The sequence below is a fragment of the Rhipicephalus sanguineus genome, chromosome 11, assembly GCF_013339695.2.
Source record: "Rhipicephalus sanguineus isolate Rsan-2018 chromosome 11, BIME_Rsan_1.4, whole genome shotgun sequence".
Taxonomy (NCBI): domain Eukaryota; kingdom Metazoa; phylum Arthropoda; class Arachnida; order Ixodida; family Ixodidae; genus Rhipicephalus; species Rhipicephalus sanguineus.
The window spans coordinates 71435385-71457154 of record NC_051186.1 but is presented as its reverse complement, the minus strand read 5'-3'; the positions used below and the strand labels follow the sequence as shown (position 1 = coordinate 71457154).

Below are 21770 nucleotides of genomic sequence, written 5' to 3'. Positions count from 1 at the left end.
CATTGGTTTACGCCCATCCAAGTAAACATTCATTCAGTAGCAGATGGAAGGCACTTTTCAGCGCCACATTTGAAATGAAAAGTAACTTGTTCTATCAAAATCCCTAAGGCCCGTCCGCTGGATATAGCGGCCAATGAATATTAGTACAGTGTCGTCTCCGCCCTTATTTGTCCTTGTGTTGCTTCGACGCTAAATATTCCTAATATTAAAGATGCCTGCGTCACATAACGTGCACGGTTTATTCCAGGGCCCTTGTTTCATTCTGCATCTTATACGGTTATTGTGATGAACAATAATTCCTTACTAAAATAAGGCAATCCAAGATCAAACCCCATATTTTGCTCTTATACAGCTACTTCTATGTTTTCATGAGTTGCGGCACTTTCGCACAGGCCTGTGTCGCCACTGTTGCGTGCTTTGTCGCATCAAGTGTGCCAACAAATGTGGTGAATCTGCCTCGTAAAATTTACACGTAAAAGTCGTAGTGCACGTAGCTGATCGTGTTTAGCAGAAGTCGAATGCCTTTTTGCACAACACTTTGATTTTTTGGGGGATACAGACTAGCGAGCGGTGCATCCAGACTAAAACTAATCCTTAAAAGTTTTACAACAATGTGTTCGACGGTTAATGTTAAGCCCTCCATTTAAATTAACGAATTTTTATATTCGATTGATCAATAGAGCACAGCGTTTGCCCTATGAGGAACTAGCGTTTTTTCTCGTATTCCATATTTACCACTTTCAACAAATGTTATTTAATAAGAGCATATTTTTGGTTGTGTATGATCGTCAGGTGTTGTGGTTGTTGGCATTCTGCCTTATATCAAGCGAATGTAGTGCAGTATTCTGGAAGTGATATCAGACATACTTTCTGTGCAACATCTAATGTGTGACTAAAGGGTAGCACAAAAATGGTAAACTAATATCTATTTACAATTTTAAAAACGTGTTTGCTGGCATCTATTTTGTTAATAGAATTTATACTGGAACAGTATATGATCGCATAACTTCTTCCAGCCGTTCCTCACATGGTATCAGAATATAACTGCTACATATGCGCGCATAAAGCAGTTTCACATGCATGTCTTAAGAATTTGCGTACACTTTTTGAAATAGCAATGTACCAGACACGTATTGTTCGAAAATTGCCCATTGCTTCAACCATTACGGGCGACATAAAGGATGAGGTGGCTGTCTTCCATTTCTCCAAAAGAACATTTGGGGACTTTTATTTGGGAGAGCACTGAGGCACACAGATAGGAATGGTCGTTTCTCATCTTACTGTGCGAACGAAAGCAAATCACGAAAACGGCCGTCTGCAGCATCAATTCAACATAGCCTTAAAACACACGTCCTCTTGTTAAACCACGGGCCACACAGTCTCACACTTCCTGGACATACGACAACTCTTGCAAATCACAGCGTCGAGGTCATCACGGTATTCAGCACGGACAGCGCACATCATTACAGAAATTGTGCCAGCCTCAGCCTCGGGACTACTTCCAGGACCATCCGGTGAAGGACTTTGGGACCGAGTGGTAGAGTGTCCCGGGGCCTAGGCGTCAGATGTTTGGCAAGTGGTCGAACTTGCGAGAAGATGACTGCTGCGACTGCTGACTCTGCAGCGGTTGCGAATGTCGGGAGTGCAAGTGCGATGCCCGGATGTCTGGCGTCGGGTAGCCACTGCCGGAGTGTCCAGGAAGGTGTGGAAATAAGGACTGGTGTTGAGCACCGTTCTGAAAAGCAAATCATTGTGCAGAGAATTCGAACTTCACCGATGACAATACATAGCATCATCGAAAATGTTCACCGTACGCCAGTACTCGCAAGAGCGAGAGGGAAAAAAAGAGCGGCAGTATTAGTACTGTCATTCAAGCAGCCGTTCAACCAATGCCTGGTGTAGTATTTCTGTGCAGAAAAAATGATGGCAATAAAATCTATTGAGAAACGCTATCAGTCTGATGAACAAGATGTTTTGTCGCAGTCGAAGCCAGGCCTTCGATTCGAGAGGGTCACAGACAGAACGATATCTACTATTTAGAGCGTCTGAGGTCATATGTATCGAAAATGTAGCCGAGTAGACTAAACAATGAAAGAACACATGATTATCAAATATGTATGTTTGTCAGTGTCTACTTGCACGTTTGCTGAAACAGAATAAAAAATCACCTTCCCACGTCTATTTTTTTATATAATCTCTAAAAGAAACGCCACCTGCTTGCCTGCAACAAGCGAAGGGCCGGCCACACGACTGACCCTTTATGCAGACCCTCTCAAGGCTGCGTCGCAGGCAGCACGGTGACATCACTGCCAATATTAGCAGGTAAAACATAAAATTTCACTTAGAAATGCTACCGATAAGTGAAGGCAACATTCCAGCTTTAGTACAGTTGTAGGGTAGCAGCTATCCAGTACATAAATGAGAAATGCTCTAAGCCAACAAATTTAATTTCAAAGCAGCATTCTCGGGCTAGTTCCTGGAGTGCACACGATTTGTAGTATTTAGCATAGGGTGACTCGCTCTTCTCAGGACCAAATAAAGTTCAGTTCAGTTCAGTTCAGTAACATGTTCCCACAATTTGCGCTCGCATACCACATATACAAACAATGGAAGAAAACAATTCGGCAGGTGTTACAAACTTCCAACGGCGAAAGCCGTTGGAAGTTAATGTAGGACAGTAAGACAGATAACTGGGCAAGTTGGTATGTATCCATATTTAAACTGAGCCAGTTAATGTAGGACAAATGAGCCGCGACGAGCAGTTACGTATGTTTTGCATTAAATTGACTCCTTGAACGCCTCATACGAACACCTTTGTCTGCATTTGTAAAGGTGTACAGACTTTAGCGAAGTACCCACTACGCGTCTGTATGGCTGCACGTGCACCTATGTAGCTGCACACTTTTTTTATGCTGCAGCCGGGTGATGATGATAATGGGAAACGATGGCTGAGCCCATTATAAATGCGTGGAAATGTTTACAACACACACTCGCTACTCGATTCACGGGTGCTACGCTTGGTGCGATTGTACACTTATGACACGCCATATTGCGTCGTACATTGCGTCGTATGGTCGTACATCGGAAGTGAATAAATGCTACTTCCCACGCACAATAACCTTGTGTAAGACGCTGCCTAACGGCATTGCTTGCTGCTCAGGTCGAGAAAAATTTCGCAAAGAACTAACCCGCCACTTCCTCAAACCATGTGCACCTACCGTAGTGCGTTGTTAGCTTGTCCTTGCATACTACCCGATGCTACATTTCCTTGTCCTCTTTCTCTTATTTGATTTCTTCCGAATTACTTTTATTGCACTGTTTAGAAACCTGCTTATGCCCCATGTTTTGTAATAGCTTCAGTTCTTAAGGTGTAATTAACGAAATGAAATTAACTGAAATTCAAGATCTTAAGATGTGCAATGTGTCCACAATACACGTGCCAATAACTTCGAATCCTGATTCACTGTTTGAAATTGAGATCTGCCAATTCGTTGGAGTCAGTCAGCAGCGACGCAGTAATTTCGCGGGAGAAGGTCCTAACAGTAACCTGTCAATACAGATGAAATTAGGTGCGATCCAGCAAAAACGACGCAGTAAGTTCTTTGTGGCATACCTATGCAGCTGAATCTCCGTCCGGACGAGCCTTAGTTGTAAAATACTGAAGTGAAAAGCATGTCGACCGTGTTCAATTATCGCAATTAAGCCATCTACAATGTATTTTTCCTCCAAGGCAGTGGTAAAAGAAGGTTTTCACTTCGAAATGTTCTGGCGACTGAAACAGCACTTCATGCGTGTGCACTAAGGGGCCGCAATATCTTGAGCGCTGTGCCGAAGCAATACTACATGGCACCCGTTACTTGTCGGTGAGTTCTTGACGGGAAAAGCGATAACTACACTTTCCCTGCCACCATACAGTCACAACCTCTCCCCAGTGATGTTTCCCATCTCCACGGATGAAACCTCCATTGAAAAGACACCGATATGATATAGTTTCCCATCTCCACGGATGAAACCTCCATTGAAAAGACACCGATATGATATAGCCGAAGGTTGCCCATGGTCGCAATAAAGGCACTCAACGGCACATAAGCCAATGACTTCCAAGGTATCTGCGAATACTAGGAAACAGCCTCTGTGCCCAAATTTCTTAGTCGGAGAATAGTAGTGGTATTCAAAAACTTTGTTGAATGATCTGTGTTTGTAATAACCTAGTCCCCTTAATTCCCATGTATACCCTGTTCAATTTTCAGTAGTCTGAAAAATATTTTGAATAAGTAATGTTTCTAGACAGTACAACTCAGAGCTACGTACCCTCGACTTTTCTCTTCGTATTCGAACGTTGTCCTCGACATCCACCTCCGAAGCTTTGCAGTCGGCGAGGTACGGGTGCTTCAGCAATTGCTCGCACGTCCATCGTTTGGCAGGGTCCTTGTCAAGACATTTCTGCAAGGCCGACAAGCTCTTAATGAGCTTTTCCAAATTTCCGAGTAGCATTGCGCTAGCTCTAACAACCACTTAGTGAATTTCGGAAATGTTCGTACTGTTTCTCGAAACATTAAATTCTTGCAATGCAATACATCCGATCGTTGGAGTGCAAGCAATGGTTTATTAACAGGATGGCGAACAATTTTATGACTTCCCGCACTACAGATGTCCTCTTTATATGTGCAGAAAAATTGCTGACGTTCTTAGCAGCAGAGAAAAACAAAAACCGACGGCACACAAAGTGACACACGACTGCTATTGTTCCTGTATTTTTTGCAATCACTGAGCGTAGAGCATCAGTTCATGGCAATTTACTGCATCTTATTCTCCCATCCGTTCTCTGAGGGCAGTAAGCTATCGGCATCATCGACAAAGCGCTCCGGTTGGCGCAGGGGCGCCGCGTTGCTTAAATGCGAAATTGGCAGAATATACCCTAAGTAGAACGTTGGTGAGTTCCATTTATCATATAGCGTTATTTAGTGAGTCTGTCCGAACAAATCTACCCGCACGGAGCGAAAAAATAGGTGACTACGACAATAGTTGAATGCCCACGTGGTTGGCCCGGAGAGGAGGCCAGAAAGGCTTCCTGACATAGTTTTGTACTGGCGTCGCCCCTGGCCCGGTATCGCCTTCTTTTCCTATACAGGGCGGAAATGCGCGATTTAAGCTCACTGTGTCTTCTTCTAAGCCGCCGGTAGGTGTGGCGTAATAAAGGTTGACAATTACGATCCCATCGTAGGAATGCAAGCAATAGTTTATTGACAGGATGGCAAACAATTTTATGACTTGCATGGTTTACTCCACCGCTCAGTGACCCGTGGCAGGTATACTATGATAAGAGGAGACGCAATTAAGAAGTACCAGATGCATGGAAATTGAATGGTTCGTTGGAGAGTTTATGAAGCTATGAGAGAGGCCGTTGCGGAGGAACTCCCGACAATATCGATCGTCTGTGCTTCTTTAACAACAGAACCCCGCTAGATGACATAGCCGAGTATCCGTCGACAAAAGAAACCCATGTGCTACCGCGGCATGCAAAACAGCAATGGGTCATGCGTCGCGAAACGACCCAGTCATTTCGGTGACCATCTCAAATGTATGCTAAAAAAAAATAGTGGTGATTTGTGACACTGAAAACAGTGAATAACTGCATTGTTTCGGTGAAAAAAAAAATTGGTCATGCGGAAGCCTTCCGAATTTCGCGGGGTGTCTTATGAGTGTTTTTTGTCACGAAATGTATTCCGAGGTTATCCTTCCTCGTTTCAATGTCAAATTTGCTTTACATATTAAGCCCAGGCTTTTGTGTAAGGTGTTCGAATATCAATAATATTACCGCCGTTTCTCTGCCATACACGGCTCAAGAAATCTCACCAAAATGTTCGATGCTTGCATTTCTTTCCTTGTAATATTGCACTATGTATGAATACTTGAGTGATGAACACTTACTATACGGAAGGCATATCCATAGTTAAAAAGCAGCGCGAATTAAACACAGACAAGATGCACGCAGGACTAGCGCTGACTGCTAACTGCTTGGTTTATTGTCAAAACACGCAAATACATATTGAAATGGCACACATGGGGAGGGGAAGCTATCAAAGCTTGTAGCCGCGCATACATCCAGCGGCACAATGTTGTTTAGTCCAAATAGATTAGTCACGGAAATAGCAACACTCCTTGTCTGTTAAACTAATCGAGAGCGCGCCAACACATGCAGCATCTTTACACTTCATTGAAAAAGCTTCAAACACTTCACGTGCAGTCTGGTCTTTGTATATGCGCAGGACCCGAGTCTATTGAAACCGTGGTAGGCAGCCCCACCTTGTACTGTGGATGGCTAAATTGCTGCCACTTGTTGCCAGCCGTTTCCTGCGTGAAAAAGCACTCGAAGAAATATGTCCCACGCAGGTGTGAAGTAGTGCACGAGATCGCGACATCATGAGGCAGTTTCTATATGGCCACACGGGCCGTTGCTTGAATAACCATCTGCGCGAACACGCCAACAACCGAAAGGTAATAAGCGGCAGCAACCTGACCAACCACTGTACGCAGTGTCGCCGACTACGACGTTTTCAGGAGACCCGTGTCCGGCGCACATACAAAGACGAGACTGCACGGGAAGTGTTTGAAGCTTTCGCGATGAAGTGTAAAGATGCTGCATGTGTTGGCGCGCTCTCGATTAATTTAACAGACAAGGAGTGTTGCTATTTCCGTAACTAATCTCTTTTGACAAATATATTGTGACTTTGGGCGCATCCCCTGCTAGAGGCTATGATAACTTCCCCTTCCCCGTGTGTTTCTTTTTAATGTATCTTTGCCTGTTTACACAATAAACCGGGCAGTTGGCAGTCAGCGCTAGTCCTGTGTGCAGTCTTGTCCGTACCTACTTCGCGCTGCTTTTAGCTATGGATACGTACCAACTGGCTCGCATTCGCACGCTTTTAAGGAAGGCATATTTTGCGTTAAAATTATTTTCAGACCACTGAGCTTTCTCAATTTTACGAGACAAAAAAATCACGAATTTGCGTAAATCATCGGTTTGGTCCACATTGAGAGGCAGTTTACACCACGTGGTGCTCAAATTAAAAATGAGCTTTATGCCTCAATCGAAAGCAAATAAGCAGTTCTTATAAGGCAAATTTCATCATTAGATTGTTTGCTTTAAGAAAGAAAGTAATTCTGGAAGTTCCCCTTTGACGGCAATGGCGAATTTCAATGAGGAAGCTGCCGTATGACAAAATTGCAAGATAGCCTCTTGAGGCGACCATTCATCACAACTCACCTTCAAGAAATCGATACCGAAAGTGTCTACGGCGGCTGGTATTGCAGATTGTAGGGACTCCTGCAAGAATGCGTAAAAACACTGAAATAAGGAATATGTACAATAGAATAGAACATGGTTCATGCCCATGCATTATGGCAAAATACATTAGCATTCAGCGCTTTGAATGCTTTGATGCCTATCGTCAGCTTGCCCCCAGTTTGCGAAATGTGGGTAACCAAGGCATCAAACTTCGCACCCTACTGCTAAACATACATTCGTACAAAATCAATAGAACGGCACTAGAAGTTTGTTGTAGTGGCTGCCTACAAAGTTCTTGGTGGCTTGAACGAACTACGTGAGCCACGCTTCATATATTTGGAGGAAATAAGATCCATGTATAAAATTCAACTCATTTATATATATTTAACCACGTCCAGGAGAACGCCACAGCAAAGTACCAAAACAACACCTTATGGGTGACCCACAGGATGCGGTACAAAATTTCATCTGCACATTTCGTACCACATGCACTTTTTCTTTTATTGAGATCTTAGGAGAAACTGATTTATATATATACGATTTAAGAAAAACACAAAAATTCGTATTTTTCGAACTACACATGAAGTCGTTCCACTACACTGGGACAACTAAATGTGTCCATTATATTATATTTGTCGAAAATACGGACATAATCACAAATAGTCTTGATGCATGACAAATGCATAGATCTAAGGTTACTTCCGTCTATTCAGCGCATTGGTTAGTTCAACCCCCTAGAGTTATACAAGCGTAGTATTCTTGTTCTTTTTAAAGCTCTGAACGATGGAATAGTGACACTAAATATGTAACATAACTACTGCCTCTGTTACGCCTCATATGCTACTAAAAGTTAAAACGACGTGGCCTAGTCACTGCCAATAAAGTTATTACTACGGCTGCTTGCATGAACTGGCATCAGTTAAAAATGTCCTCAAAACGCAACAAAAGAGCAGGGAAAAATGAAGGCTTCAATTGATGAGAAATCGTTGATCAGAGAATGTCGATGTAGTCAAGGCCTCTACAATTGGACTTGTATTCGTCAAGGTAGCACTTGTCGAAACATTGGCTCCGGCGACATTCTCTGTTCAACGATTGCTCACCACTTCAAGACGCTTGTAATTTTCCCAAGTTGCCTCATTCAGACCCGTAGCCGGAGCCCCCCCGCCTGCCAAAAAATATTCCTGGCTGCGAGCTTGAACTCAGGGTACTGCGTTTTATCGCCTCTATGTCTTCTTGAAAGCAAAGGTCGGACCTCAACTTTCTTGTTATTGAATGCTTATTTTCACTAGCTAGATCAGGCTTCTGTCACTTAATCGCCGACTTTTCTGACGTGCTCTTAAGTGTTCTTTACACTATGTGTCATCCTCAACTTCATCGCCCTGATCGGTCTGTCGCTGGTGAGTTGCAACAACCTTCTAATTTGCTAAATGACGTGCACACCGCCGCTCGTATATCACTTCGTGTCGTGTTTTGAGTGGTAAACTTTTCCTTTTCACTCTCTCTGAAGCATCCAGCAATAATGGCCAGTATTTAGAACTATATTCACGCGTAATGTCATTTCATTTCAGGAGGTTGATATGGCTCCAGCCAAGTTTAACAGAGCCCGACGTTTCGGGACCGATTCGGTCCCTTCCTCAGGGGTTGACTGGTCTGGTTATGGAAGCTTCTCCCCGACTTGTTCCAGCGCGGCTCCGGATTTCCCTTTCCCTAAGGTTTGAAGGCCGTGAATGTAAACCGAGGGCATCGTTCCCAGGGACCTGTTCACATTTGCCGGCGTGTTTTGAATGTGCCACGACTCGAGCAAGAGCCTCCTTCCCAGATTCCTTTCTGTTTCCAGAACAGAAGCGCCGTCGAAGTCGATCTTATGGTCGTGCTTTTCACAGTGCTCTGCAAGAGCGCTGCTTTGCATTTCCATCTTCCTGACGTCGTTCTTATGTTGGCGCATTCTTTCTCGGAAGCACTTGCTCTCGCCTATGTAGCTAGCTGGGCATTGCGAAGACGGCGCCCTGTAAACTACGCCCTGGTGTTGTTCCCTCGGGGGTCGATCCTTCGGCCGCGGTAGCAGGCGGGTAGTAGCAGGCGGGAACAGCACAGGCTGTTCCTCTTTTTGTTATTTGTATCCTCGAATGCAATGAGGAAAATGCGATCGGTGGAATGTCCAACCTGTGTGGCAGTTTTGTGACGCGTGTGTCCTGAAAAATATTACCCTTGGTTAAAACAAAAGCCCAATAATTTACTCAGTTTGTTTCAAACGATAGCTCTGCATTCTTTGGAAGCCTGTATTTAAGAACAATGATTTTCACCTCCGATGTGCGTAGAATTTATGCCACACGCGAACGTTTCCCAGAAGGGTGTCCTTGTTTTGATACTTTCTGATGCTCATTAAAGACCAACTATTACACAAATCCAAATTATTCAGGCCCTTTTCGCCCTAAAGTATTGATAGACCCGTAACAAGACGTATTCATTGCCGAAACATGCAGACAACGCGTCTTCTATTGTGTTATCGTTATAAAAGAAATATCGGCTTACGACTACATCCGGGTCCGGAATGCTGACCCCCGCGAAAAAGTCGTTGGTTTTGAAGATCTGCAAGTGCCTGGGTATGAGCTCGCCTGCGAAAAATTGAAAACGACATTGAAAATATAGACAAGACAGAAAAGAAGTCAGCGGGAAGATGGACGCTTGAAGTGATGAGAAATCGTTCAACAGCGAATGTCCCAGTCATTACCTAGAATCAGACAACTATATGTGTCGAAATATTGGCTCCAGGGACATTCCCTGTAAACGACCGCTCGCCATTTCAAAGTATACTGTTTCATTGGGCCCATTTTCTTCAAGGTCTCAAGGTGCAACGGTCTCGCAGTAAGCATTGACGTGCACATTTGATGCATAGGTGAGAACAGTGAGGGACGCCGACCAAGGTGAAAAATATTTACTCACGTTTTGGCTCCCACACGGCGGCCTCTGATTCATATTCGTATCCAACGCTATCGTCCCCATTCAGTTGGCCAATTAGCAGCGTCATGGTATAGTGGAAAGTGAGCCATAACCGCAGTAATTTCAGTAATGACCGTTATCACTGGTATAAACAAACGACGCGTGTGACAAAATGATTCAAGGGTGGCGCTGCTTATGAATCTCAGGTTTACAAAGCAGGAATCTGCGAGAATTGCCGACTCTCCTTCCTGCTGAACAGCTGCTACATATTAAAATATTTCGCATGTTCGAATATGTCACCTCCACCTAAATATAAGCACAGATCACCACATTCCGCTTAGCGTCCATCGTTCGAATCTTAGAGAACAAAGAAGTGACGCATGTTCCAGTCCTTACGTAATGAGGCTTACTCTGTTAAGTGAATTTTAATGATAAAGCGATGATTTCAAAGATTATTAGACGTCGGCATACCTTGGTTGCTTAACATCTCTAAAATAATGTCTTGCGTGAAGTGCTAACTCGCCAACTACTTATGGACGCGCTTTTAGTTGGCCGCTGCGAATTATGCCTGACTAGGAGTTTTTGTGTGTTCACTGTGTCTAGGTTCTCGTTGGTTTCGGTTTTAATATTGCAAAAAACGCACCGTATTAGCAGCCACAGAGCTGGCCATAACCAAGAGAGCAGTGCAACACCTACAGGGCTGTTGACCGTTCTTGATACTGAGTGGTGTTCCCACTTTCCAAACTAGCCGTTCCCATACTCTACAAGGCGCATATGTACGATCTAAAGCTGACCACTCGCGTAAAAACGAATGATGCCACATCAACAGACACATTAGTTCTATGGAAATAATATTTGTTTTGCACTGCCACACCCGATTTTACATCAACGTATTTTGAGTGCTGCAAGCAGATTTTTTAATAAACAGCAAGATGTTCTATTTCATTTATTTTTCTATTCTTGGGCACTTTGTTCAGGCTTTTACGCCGATGACATTATTTTTTGTGCGCGTATAACTAAGACCTTGTTGCGCAACGGACGTCACTTTCTGTTTCCCTTTACCGAAGTGCCATTGGAACAAAACATTATTTTCAGACCCACATCAGCCGAGGGCTATGAGTCCACTCAGTGCGTGCCAATGTTCTACAAAAAAGAAATAAATAAAATTTCATCATATTCAGTTTACTAGTTGCACACATGAAGCTTTATTTGATAATAAAACGTTTATCTAGTTCGAATTAATCCTTGTAGACGTATACCACGTCCCTCGTGTACGCGCGTTTCCTTCCACGTAATATCGAGACAAGGGCAACGTCACTTTTCCTATACCTTGGAAGGACCGGCTGTATTATACACTGCTTTCCCTCATAGACATGGTAATAAATCAACACAAACCTACCAGGCTTGAACAAACAACTACTACTTTTTACAGGACATCCTAAACAGCCGTAGTATTTACTCTCACCAAGTGTCCTGCGGATGAGGTACAGCTGGTCGACGTCCGACTTTCCGGGCCACAACGCCTCGCCACGCATCAGCTCGGCGGCGACGCAGCCCACAGCCCAGACGTCGACAGGCGGGCCGTACTGGGTGTCGCCCACCAGCAGCTCGGGCGCCCGGTACCAGCGGGTGGCGACGTAATCCGTGTAGTTCTCTCCTGGACCTTCATCGGGCCAATGAGAAATACTCATCTAAGACACATTAAATGGTACAGCTAAAATCTGTCAGATTCAGAAGTAAAACTATCGCTCCCTGTTCATGTTGAAAGGAAAATATAAACATCTCTTCGCTGAGTTATCACCTTTAGAGAGAGTGACAACCATCCACAACTTGTCACAAGATAGTGGTGAAATTGGAAAGAGTGTGAATTATGGGGACGGAATCGAGCGTTCCTTTCGCGTTTTGAATTGGACTAGTTTTTTTTTTTGTTAATTGCGTTTAAAAGCCACAAAAATTCGGCACGTCGCATCGCCTGGCGTCATGCTTCAGTACTGCGTGAATCAGTCGTTCGAACCGCTGTACATATTATTCCGGCGCACCAGAATTCTGGCCTAAAATTACAGTCTGTATATAAGGGACCCCCGCTTTATTTCATGCTTATTACGAGGTAAAAGAAGTGGACGCTGAGAAGCGGTGCTGGCTTCGCGGCAACAAGTGCAGCCATGTCAAATCTCGGCGCATGAGCATGGCGTGAACGCATGCTCGGCGAGCCCCAGCGTACGAAGATGAACCGCTACCGCGCTCACCTACCACTGCTTGCAGTGTGTACGACATCGTCGGCCCTGCAGATAATGAACTTGCAATGAAGAATGTTTCACGGAATTTTCCTCGCGTTACCGCTCCCTGATTAGACACTACGACCGGTAAGCGTTCAGTTGCGCTAAAGAACACAGGTACCACGAAAATTGGTTGTCAACCACTTAAGACATCCGCGGTAATGAGTTTCAGACAAACAATGGAGTGGCTGCTGAAAATAACTTTATAGAGATGGTCTCGCGAGCAAGAGACGAATACGACAGCATTGCACGTTGCTTAAAAGGATGCAAGGAGATTGATTCCCTACACATATAACACATATAATCAAAATAGGAAAGATGGATGACGTTTAAGGGATCGTTTTTCTTTGTTGAACACAATATTAATGAGAACTAACAGACAATAATGTCAAGATAATTATAGGGTATGTTCTTTGTAGTAATCAGGATATAAATCTGAAGAAAGTAAAGTGGACGAAAAGATAACATGCCGCCGGCAGGGACCGAACCTGCGACGTTCGAATAACGCGTCCCATGCTCTACCACTGAGCTACGGCGGCGGTCATTCTCCCGTCCACTTTGTGGGGTATATATGTGCATTTATATTTAAGCACTTGCCTGACACTTACAATTAGATTTGAGTGAAGTGATGTCGTACTTGCTGATAGAAACATGATTAGTTTCTTACTGCTTTAGCGCGTTTAATACCCTATACCTGGTAAGGTTCTATTATGGTTCTGTCAAACAAAGAAGCGAGCCCTCGAGATTCCCTTCCTTAATTTATACCTGTCCCTATAACACTAGAGCCAGTGATGACTGGAAAATTCCTTAAACGCGTAATAACTGTGGTCTCCAAATGATTAGCTGTTTACTGCGACTAACGTTAAACAGTTCCTTAAAGAAATCATCTATACCGTTACTTTCTATAAACATTTCCCTACGCGTGTTTTAGAACGCAAATCGGCATAATGCTCAATTACATGTTTTGATATTGTACAATGACTAATGATTTCATGCTGCGGTTGCTAGGTCTTAAATGGGGCGAAAGCCTTTGTCAAGCCTTAATGGCTTTTTGCTTTCGCCCCTCGGCGTCACTGTTGTGACTACTGCAACGTTTCTTGTGATGTCGAAATAAGTTTACTTCAATTGAAATTGAATTTTAAGCACTTGGGTTTCCTTAACATCAGTCTGTATCTAAGTGCACGGGTATTCTTACATCGCACACCCATGCAGTGATGCTACCGAGGACTTCTGATTTGGAGCAATTTCTGGAGCAGCAAAATTTCCGTTTTCGAGCACTATGGAGCAGCAAAAATTTTCATCTTGGAGCACTTTGGAGCAGACAATTTTGCATCTGTGAGCACTCTGGAGCAGCAAATTTTACATCCTGGAGTGCACTACAGAAGCATATTGCATTAACATTCAAGCCCCTGAATATTATTATGGGCTCTTATGAAGGCTAGAAATATTTCGATTTCATTGCAAATCTCATGGAAAAAAATCATCTCCAGGAGAACTCCATACTCACTCGCTAATGAAAAAATAATGGCTCATGTAGTTGAGTGTTCTGGATTAACCATCTTCGGCTATTATTTGCGACACTAGCAAATAAACAGAATAACGGTCAAGAAAATTGTACTTTATGAAATAACACTAAATACACCTATGTGGTTATCAGCAGACCATGGTTAGACAAACGCCGTGATGTACAGCAGTACCTCAATGCCAAAGAGCCACACTGTCCCTGATGCATTCCCCCTAAGACAACCCCAAGGCGAAAGCCAGGTTCTTATCGATCGACGGGTAGATCCTCCCCCTCCCTCTCTACAAGCTTTCTGCACCTCACCTGGTTTTGCGTTATCTCCATGATCGGTGCACCGATCACGGAAGCAGTGTAAAGCGACGATTTCATGTGATGACGTCATCACGTGACGTCACGACATATGACGCCATGATGACGTCACAAGGTTTGACGATTTATGACGTGATGATGATGCCATCACATGATGATTATTTTTTGAATCAATCGATTGACGCCGCCGACGGTCAATTTTCGTGTTTCATAAAGCATCTAAGGCTTTCGCATTAATGTTGCGGATTGAACGTCAACAGCCTGGCCGTTAACAAACTGGCCTTACATACCAAACTGTCCTCCACCATGTCACCTATGTGCCATGCGGGAAACAGCTTCGCTTATCATCCACTTCACAGAGTGAAATGGTTCCTCAATATTCTTTTTAATTTTTATTGTGATAGCAATGATATGGACACTCTCGGCGGATTTTTGCCGTCGCCGTTGCCGTAATTTTCCGTATGAAGTCCAAATTATTAACATCACCACGCGCATTCTAGCCGCGGGTAACAAAAAAAAGCTCGCGAGCGCTGGCGACGAACGCGGCTGAAGCGGAGATTAAAATAGCCGGCCGTCTCTCTCCGTCGCACGGAGAGCGCATGAGATAACATCTTCCAGCGTGCGGGCCTTCCGTCGATTGCTCATCAAACAGAGAGGAAACACCCTGCCCGTCTTTCGTAAGGAGCACGAAGGGACGCCAGGGGAGCGGAGGGGGGAGGGGACCGCATCGTTCGAAGGGCACAGTCGCTTGCGCGCGCGCTATCTCGAGGCATCAGGAGACGGTTCGTAAACTTGCTGTGCTCTCAACGCTTTTTTCGCGTTTAGAGAACTCAGAGCACGAAAACGCTTCGCTTCCTGGAGCGGCCATATTCCCTTAAACCCGCGTTTTGTTGAGTTACGCGAGATCGGATTCAAAAGAGTTAGCAGCTAGCCTTACCTCGTTTAACAATACAATTTGTTGGTATCGCATTCATAACTGAGTATTTTTAACCGTCAGCTATTCACCCTCGAAAGCGAGGGGCGGACGTGTAACATGGCGTAGCCGCTTCACTGTGGGCCGTCAGCGACGGGCCCGCTACTGACAGCTGCGCATTTGCGGCTGCTCCGACCAGGAGATATGCTTTTACTAATGAGATGACATTTTTAAAAAAAGCAAGTAAAAATTTGAATTGGAACCCTAGCACGTGCGCTCGAAAGGGCAAGGCCCTTTTAGGGGGTATTTACCGCCAGAGTGATTACAAACTCGGATTTGTGCTGGTAGAAGGAATTACGAAAAGGCTCTTCTGATGAAGATCCATGGATAAAGTATACCGAGGAAAAGTGTCAATGCGTTCCCACCGTTCGCGGTGCTCTTCCCGTAAACGCGAAGCAAGGAAAATTCGATATTGTTCCCATATATCTATTGCTAGCGATCCCAGTTTCATCTCGCGATGTCGAGAAACAGAAGTGACAGACATTTTTAGCGGCACGCATGTAGTTATTACTGAACATGCTTTCCTTGCGTGCCGTGCGACGCTTGAAACGAGCTCTCAGCAGCGTTTCTGGAACAGACGACGTCCGTCGATGAATCGCCGTCGCACTTTCTCGCTACGCATAGGCCTAGACGTCACGAGCCTCTGCGAAGAGTGCGTTTTGCTATCGAGCCGACTTGCAGAACAGAAGCTGCGTCGGCACCGTGCATGAAATCGCGGCTTATTCGGGACGCACGCGCGAGCGCTTTATTCAGCGGAATAATTCTTGGTCCGTGGTTGCGACTTTGGCAGCCCCAAGATCAAGCTGCACATGTTCTGACGCGCCGGCGGTGCGATTGCCGTTGATAGACGCCCCCAAACGCGAGACTTTGGCGCAGTTTGGCGCAATTTTCGTCGATATTATCAGGATGGCGCAGTAAGTACAATTTGGCGCACTTTGGCGCAGTTGGCGCAGGAGTGAAATCACTGCCCATGGGAATGCAGCCGCCGGGGCCTGGACGACGTCGAGCTTGGCAGCACAACACCAAACGTGCTAAGGCGCCACGTTGGGCGCTTAATGAGCCAGTTATTTAATGTGGTTTACTAACTACTTCATTAAGCACCCAACGCACCCAAGTTAATAATTGAGCTAGCTCGTTAATGGGGTTTAACTTCCCAGAGCGACTCGAGAAACGCTCGGTATAATACCGACCACCAGGGGTCCTTTAACATGCAATGACATCGCACAGTATACGAGACTCTTAGCATTTTGCCTCCATCGAAATGCGAGCGCCGCGAGCGGGACCAAAACCGCGTATTTCTGGTCAGCAGCCGAGCACCGTAACCACTGAGCCACCGTGGTGGCATTTTTCTGTTGTTCACCCATTGATGAACTGAGCTTATCGTATTTAAAAAGCAGGTTCCAAACCAGCAGTACACCATACGTGCGTCTACACTTTGCTCAATGCCCCGCTGGTTAGCAAAACAGCTCCTCCGTAAGATACATTGTCACAACAAAATCAGTTGCGAGCACAAATCCTCACCAGTTGTAATTAATTACTCACTTAGCGTCCTAGCAAAGCCAAAGTCACAAAGCTTGACAATCCCATCCTTGGTGAGCAAGATGTTCTCTGGCTTGACGTCCCTGTGAATGCACTGCGGAAGAAACGTGGCAAAGCGACCGGAAAATTATCGACGCCCACGATATGTGGCACTCATTTATCGCAAAAAGGCCAACGAATTTATATTTTTGTCCACTCCCCGCCTTCACCCTTGTTTAGTGACCATTGCCTCGGTGGCCAATCATCGCCGAGGATTAGGCTCGCACCAACAGGCAGATGCAGTTTTAGCGAAGCTAAGCGGCATCGTGCCTAGAAAACAAGCAATGCACACAAAAAGAGGGCTTACGCCCGACCAACATGTGATTTCTGAAAATTAGGCGCAGGTTGTAATTCAGTGCACATATACACACTTGTACCGCCTTGTTTTCCAGCAGGAGTTCTGTTGCGCAACAATTTTTTCCACCACGCAATGACCAAGAACTAAAAGGCGAGGCAGAACTCTTGTTTTAAAAGGGGCCTTGCATAGGCGGACTTGTTCTTGGGGCGAGGGGGTACCTATGTCTGCTAAGCGTGTTATTCCTGACCCAATGCCTTACATGAAGGACAAAGAAGAGACAGAGAAGAGCCCCCCCCCCCCTGCCCCCATCAACGGGCGCACTGAAAGCTACAGGAGAGAGGATAGAGGGAACTAGACAACGGGGCAAGTTTTCGCGTCAGCGTCCTGCAGCAACTCCGCTGCCGAGAATTTACACCACCATAGGAGTGGAATGCACTAGGTGTCTGCACTGACAATTCTGTGCTTGCTTGCTTCATCTTAGCGCCGCCAGATAACCCACCTATCCGGCCTCTTACGTTTATGGCTATGGTAACCCAGTATAACGCTAATGTAAAGTTCGAAGACAAACTTAAACTCTCTACCAAGAAAGATCCCCTAAGTGTGCCTGCTCATTATCACATTCCCGACAGTTGTTACAGGAAAGGTGCATTTTTGGGATATAACAAAATCCTTTCTTGTTTGATGTTGACAATACTGTCTTATTAACGATAAATTCCATTGCGGCATACACCACCATGTTGTTTTCACCAATTATAGTATCAGGTATATGAAGCCTTCTTTGCTGCAAGGGAGAGTGAACGGCGCATTACTGATCTATATATATTTTCCGTATGTGGGACTGAGTTGCAGTTTCGGTGCCCCTTTATAGTAGCGAGCGCTTTCAAAGTTTCACTACGCGCTCAATTTGGCAAGCTGTATGCGAGCTTTTGTTTGCATTTTGTGAGAAAATAACATACAACGAATATTCAAAATACAGCGAGAACGGTAAACGGCTGCACCTACGTTATGCGAGTGGCAGAAGTTGATGGCTTGTAGCGTCTGGAATATCATCCTCTTCGTAAGCGCGTCTGGAACGCTGCAAAAGAAATTTATGAAGGTGTGTCGTTGAGGGCCGAGCGAAAGTTCTTGACTGGCAAATACTATATAGGCCTATACAGTTATAACTACATCGAACGAAACCTTACTTTACGGAGTTCCTGGTCTAACCGAGAAATGTCCATTCCTCGGCAGCTACCAATAGCGATCAATATTGTCATGAACCCGATTACACGAAGCTAACTTGGCACTAAATCTTATTTAACGATGTTTTCCCAAAATAAATGCGCAAAGAAAGGGGAAGGTCTTTCTAATTTTGACGCAGATGACTTTTACTTAGAACATAGCGCCACCTTTGTCACCACCCCAGCTTCATTTTGACGAGGCTGCACGCCGCGCCCACGCACGGAACAACGAACTGAACCGCGGTAGCGCAAAATCACTGCATTCATTTTCCCCGTATTTGTACCACGCTAGCTTATCAGAGCTTCTCGTGACCGTATACTTGGCCTGCACAGCGCTGACATGGGAGACCCTATCTCCGTGGGCCGCTCTCGCGCACTTTTCAAACGCGCGGGCGTGAGTCAGATGCAAATACAATGCCGCCATGGTTTCTGGGTGTCGCTACATTACAATTTTGAGGACTGAGAAATCTCTTTCTCGATTTCACGAACTTTCCAGTTCAAACAAGTGGTTCGAGCGTGATCGTTACTTCGTTAAATCGTGTTTCAACAGTATGTACAATGTAAACGAACCACATCAAATTGTAAGGTGTCCTTTATATCCCTTACGTCAAAATATAGCCAAACATCAAAGTGGGACATATGAATCAAATTGGTTACATCGAACGCAGAGAAAGAAAAGGGTTTTGTGTGGCTTTTTAAAGATTAACAGGTTGTTGTTGAACATCTAAAATGAATAAAACTGTAAAATAATCAAACAGTGGTAATGTCTGTTACGTCACTTAAGCTTTAATCCCCTTTCTTTTTCGTATCTTTGTTAATTATATTCTTCTGCACTGCTGATCTTTCGAATGATCTAGAAGATTACCATCTATTTGTTTTTTTCTTGCTTTGAATGTGTAATGTCTAGTCATTTATAGGGCATGCTTCTAGAGCAGATTTCGAGGAAGGGGACCTCATTTACTATTTACGTTATTATGGACCCATGTACACGGATTGCTGCACTGAATTTTGCCGCAAGTAACAGTAAACTACCGGTGACAGTAACTACCGGTGACTGTTTTGACGATTTTCTCAGGTGCAGAGAAAAAAAGGTGTCGTTCATTTCATGCAGAACCCGAACGCTCCACTCATGCATTGGAACACCATGCCTTGTGAGTGCAATCAAGAACGTTCGTATAGCCAGCGTGCACCTACGCTCTTTCCTCGATCAGAGCTTGATCATCAGAAAAAAAATTCACTGACGATTATGATACTGCCTCATGGGAATTCTGAGAGCAGCTTCGTGTTGGGGAAGGCCAACTGTGTCTGAAGTTTTGGCTTGATGCAAGGTATCGAATACGTCATAAATCATAATTTTTGTGAAATAGCACAGCATCCACCACACCATTATTCGTCTTTCCGCGGATAAGCGAGGTACCCCCTACATATCTGTAAGGCGCTATGTGCACTTTGTTGATGCTGCATGTGGCTGATGAAGATGAAAAATTATAGCTGAGCACTCTGCAGTGGGTGAGAAGCTTTAAATCACACACTCGTTGCACAGCATTGTGTGATGCCCGGTTGTTATTGTACGCTTCTGCCAGGCTATATTACACAGGTTAACGCGATTCCTTGCCCGACATTACGCCTGTACGCCTGTCTTTGCAAAGGAGCTTCAAACAACAGCGTGGCTTTTTGGTAGAATACTGGACTGCCACGCAGAGGGCTTTTATTTTTTCATGACTGTCAGTTACTTTTTCATTTCTATCGGTTACGCCACCGACGGCCACGCCGCTAACACATGAACGGGCGCCTAAGAGTTGCGCTCTAAAACAATAAAGTATGAAATTCCATACTTTTAATTTAGCGCCGATATCCCAACCTTGGTCTGACGGTGTGACGGCGTAGATCTAAGATTTTCGTACACGCCCTGCAGGCTTAAATTGCGGGGTTTTCTGAGAGTCAAGCCTCTAAGAATTGTGCACAATGTGCATTAATAACGCGATATACTGTCATGTACCCTATAAATACTGTAGCCCGGTATCGTTAACCCACACGCTTTCGTTGTTCGTTGTAGCGCACCCATTTCGTTCACGTAAGTGTAACAAAATTGCCAGACATACAAATAAACAAAACTACTGTAGCCTTCGCTGCATACACAGCAGGTGCATGCAAGCTCACCCTTTTGGATGTTTGTCCAGGAAGTCTAGGACGGTGTGTTCGCAGTATTCGAACACTAGGTGCAACTTCCGCTTCCGCCGGAACACCTCGATCAAGTTCACAAGGTTGGGGTGCTTCAATTGCTGCACCGTAACGTAGCAAAAAAGCATAATTCAGTAAAAGCAATTTTTATCCTCCGCATGCAAAGTAAACCTGAGTGGTGCGGCCAGCTATGAATTGTCTGCCATTGTTCTTTTCCTATGTGCATTACAACACTATAATTAACACTATCCTGCTGTAAAATATCCAGAAACGTTTTGTTAGCACATACCCTAATTGATTTGACACAACACTAAACTTGCAGTGCGCGTCCACCTGCTAACTCATCTTGAGTGCAGGACGTTTCTCTGTAAGTTACCGAAGCATGGTGAAAAACCAAAGAAGCAATCGTTTCATTGCAAGCACAAGAAACGTTGCACTTCATGAAGCGAAGTCTGTATTTTACTTTGCAATCTTCGTACCTGCATCGCACTGTATTTTCAATTTTACAGAAGTTTAAGAAGTGGTGAAAACCATCTTGTGTCGTTGTTAGGGAGCTCTGTTATTCTGGTCGATGTAGCTGCTGCTGGCCTGCCTTGGTATGTTTCTTCCCTGCTACCACGCTAATTTAAACATCCGTATGGAAATAATACGCTGTATATTCAGGATGAGCCAGAAGGCCTTCAGGATAGGAGACTTCCCGATTTTCAATTTTTTGCTCCTCTCGTCTTCGGAACCTACATGAGGCCCGATCATGGAAAATTCCACTACAGGGATGTAATATAGCGGTTCAATCACGTATCTTGCTTGCAGTAACATTCTTCTTTTTTTCAATGGAGTTGGCGTAATCACTTCAGTTTCTTCCTGTTCGGCAGAGTCGGTCAGATTATTCACTCAACAGAATCATGGTCGTTATCTGTGGATACCTCTCCATCACGATGTGACGTGCCGAACTGCTTTTCTTTATCATCGCAGTGATCTCGTCGTTATGAAAATTCCATGTTGCAAAACAAATACCATAATTTGTGCTATCGTCTATGTGCGCAGAAGGCAAACACAATGAGCACTGTAGACAGGGCGGACGTAGGCGCGACTCTAGCTCACTGTAGCAGGTCATTCTTCATCGTATTTTTGGGGATAGTTATTTTCGCATGCATCTATGGTCAACTAGTTCGTAGGAAAGCTTTC

At 44.6% G+C, this 21770-nt stretch overlaps 1 protein-coding gene across 1 annotated transcript; it reads right to left on the bottom strand.

Annotated features, from left to right (window-relative positions):
- Positions 1 to 1449: 1449 nt before the first annotated feature.
- Positions 1450 to 20713, bottom strand: LOC119375136 (cyclin-dependent kinase-like 1). The gene is made up of 8 exons (XM_037645331.1): positions 20565 to 20713; positions 18187 to 18259; positions 16851 to 16941; positions 11694 to 11891; positions 9821 to 9903; positions 7268 to 7327; positions 4312 to 4443; positions 1450 to 1735 (listed from the first exon to the last, which is right to left on the bottom strand). The coding sequence occupies exons 1-8, from the start codon at positions 20711 to 20713 to the stop codon at positions 1562 to 1564; spliced, it is 960 nt and encodes a 319-aa protein (XP_037501259.1). The 3' UTR covers positions 1450 to 1561.
- Between the last annotated feature and the right edge of the window lie 1057 nt (positions 20714 to 21770).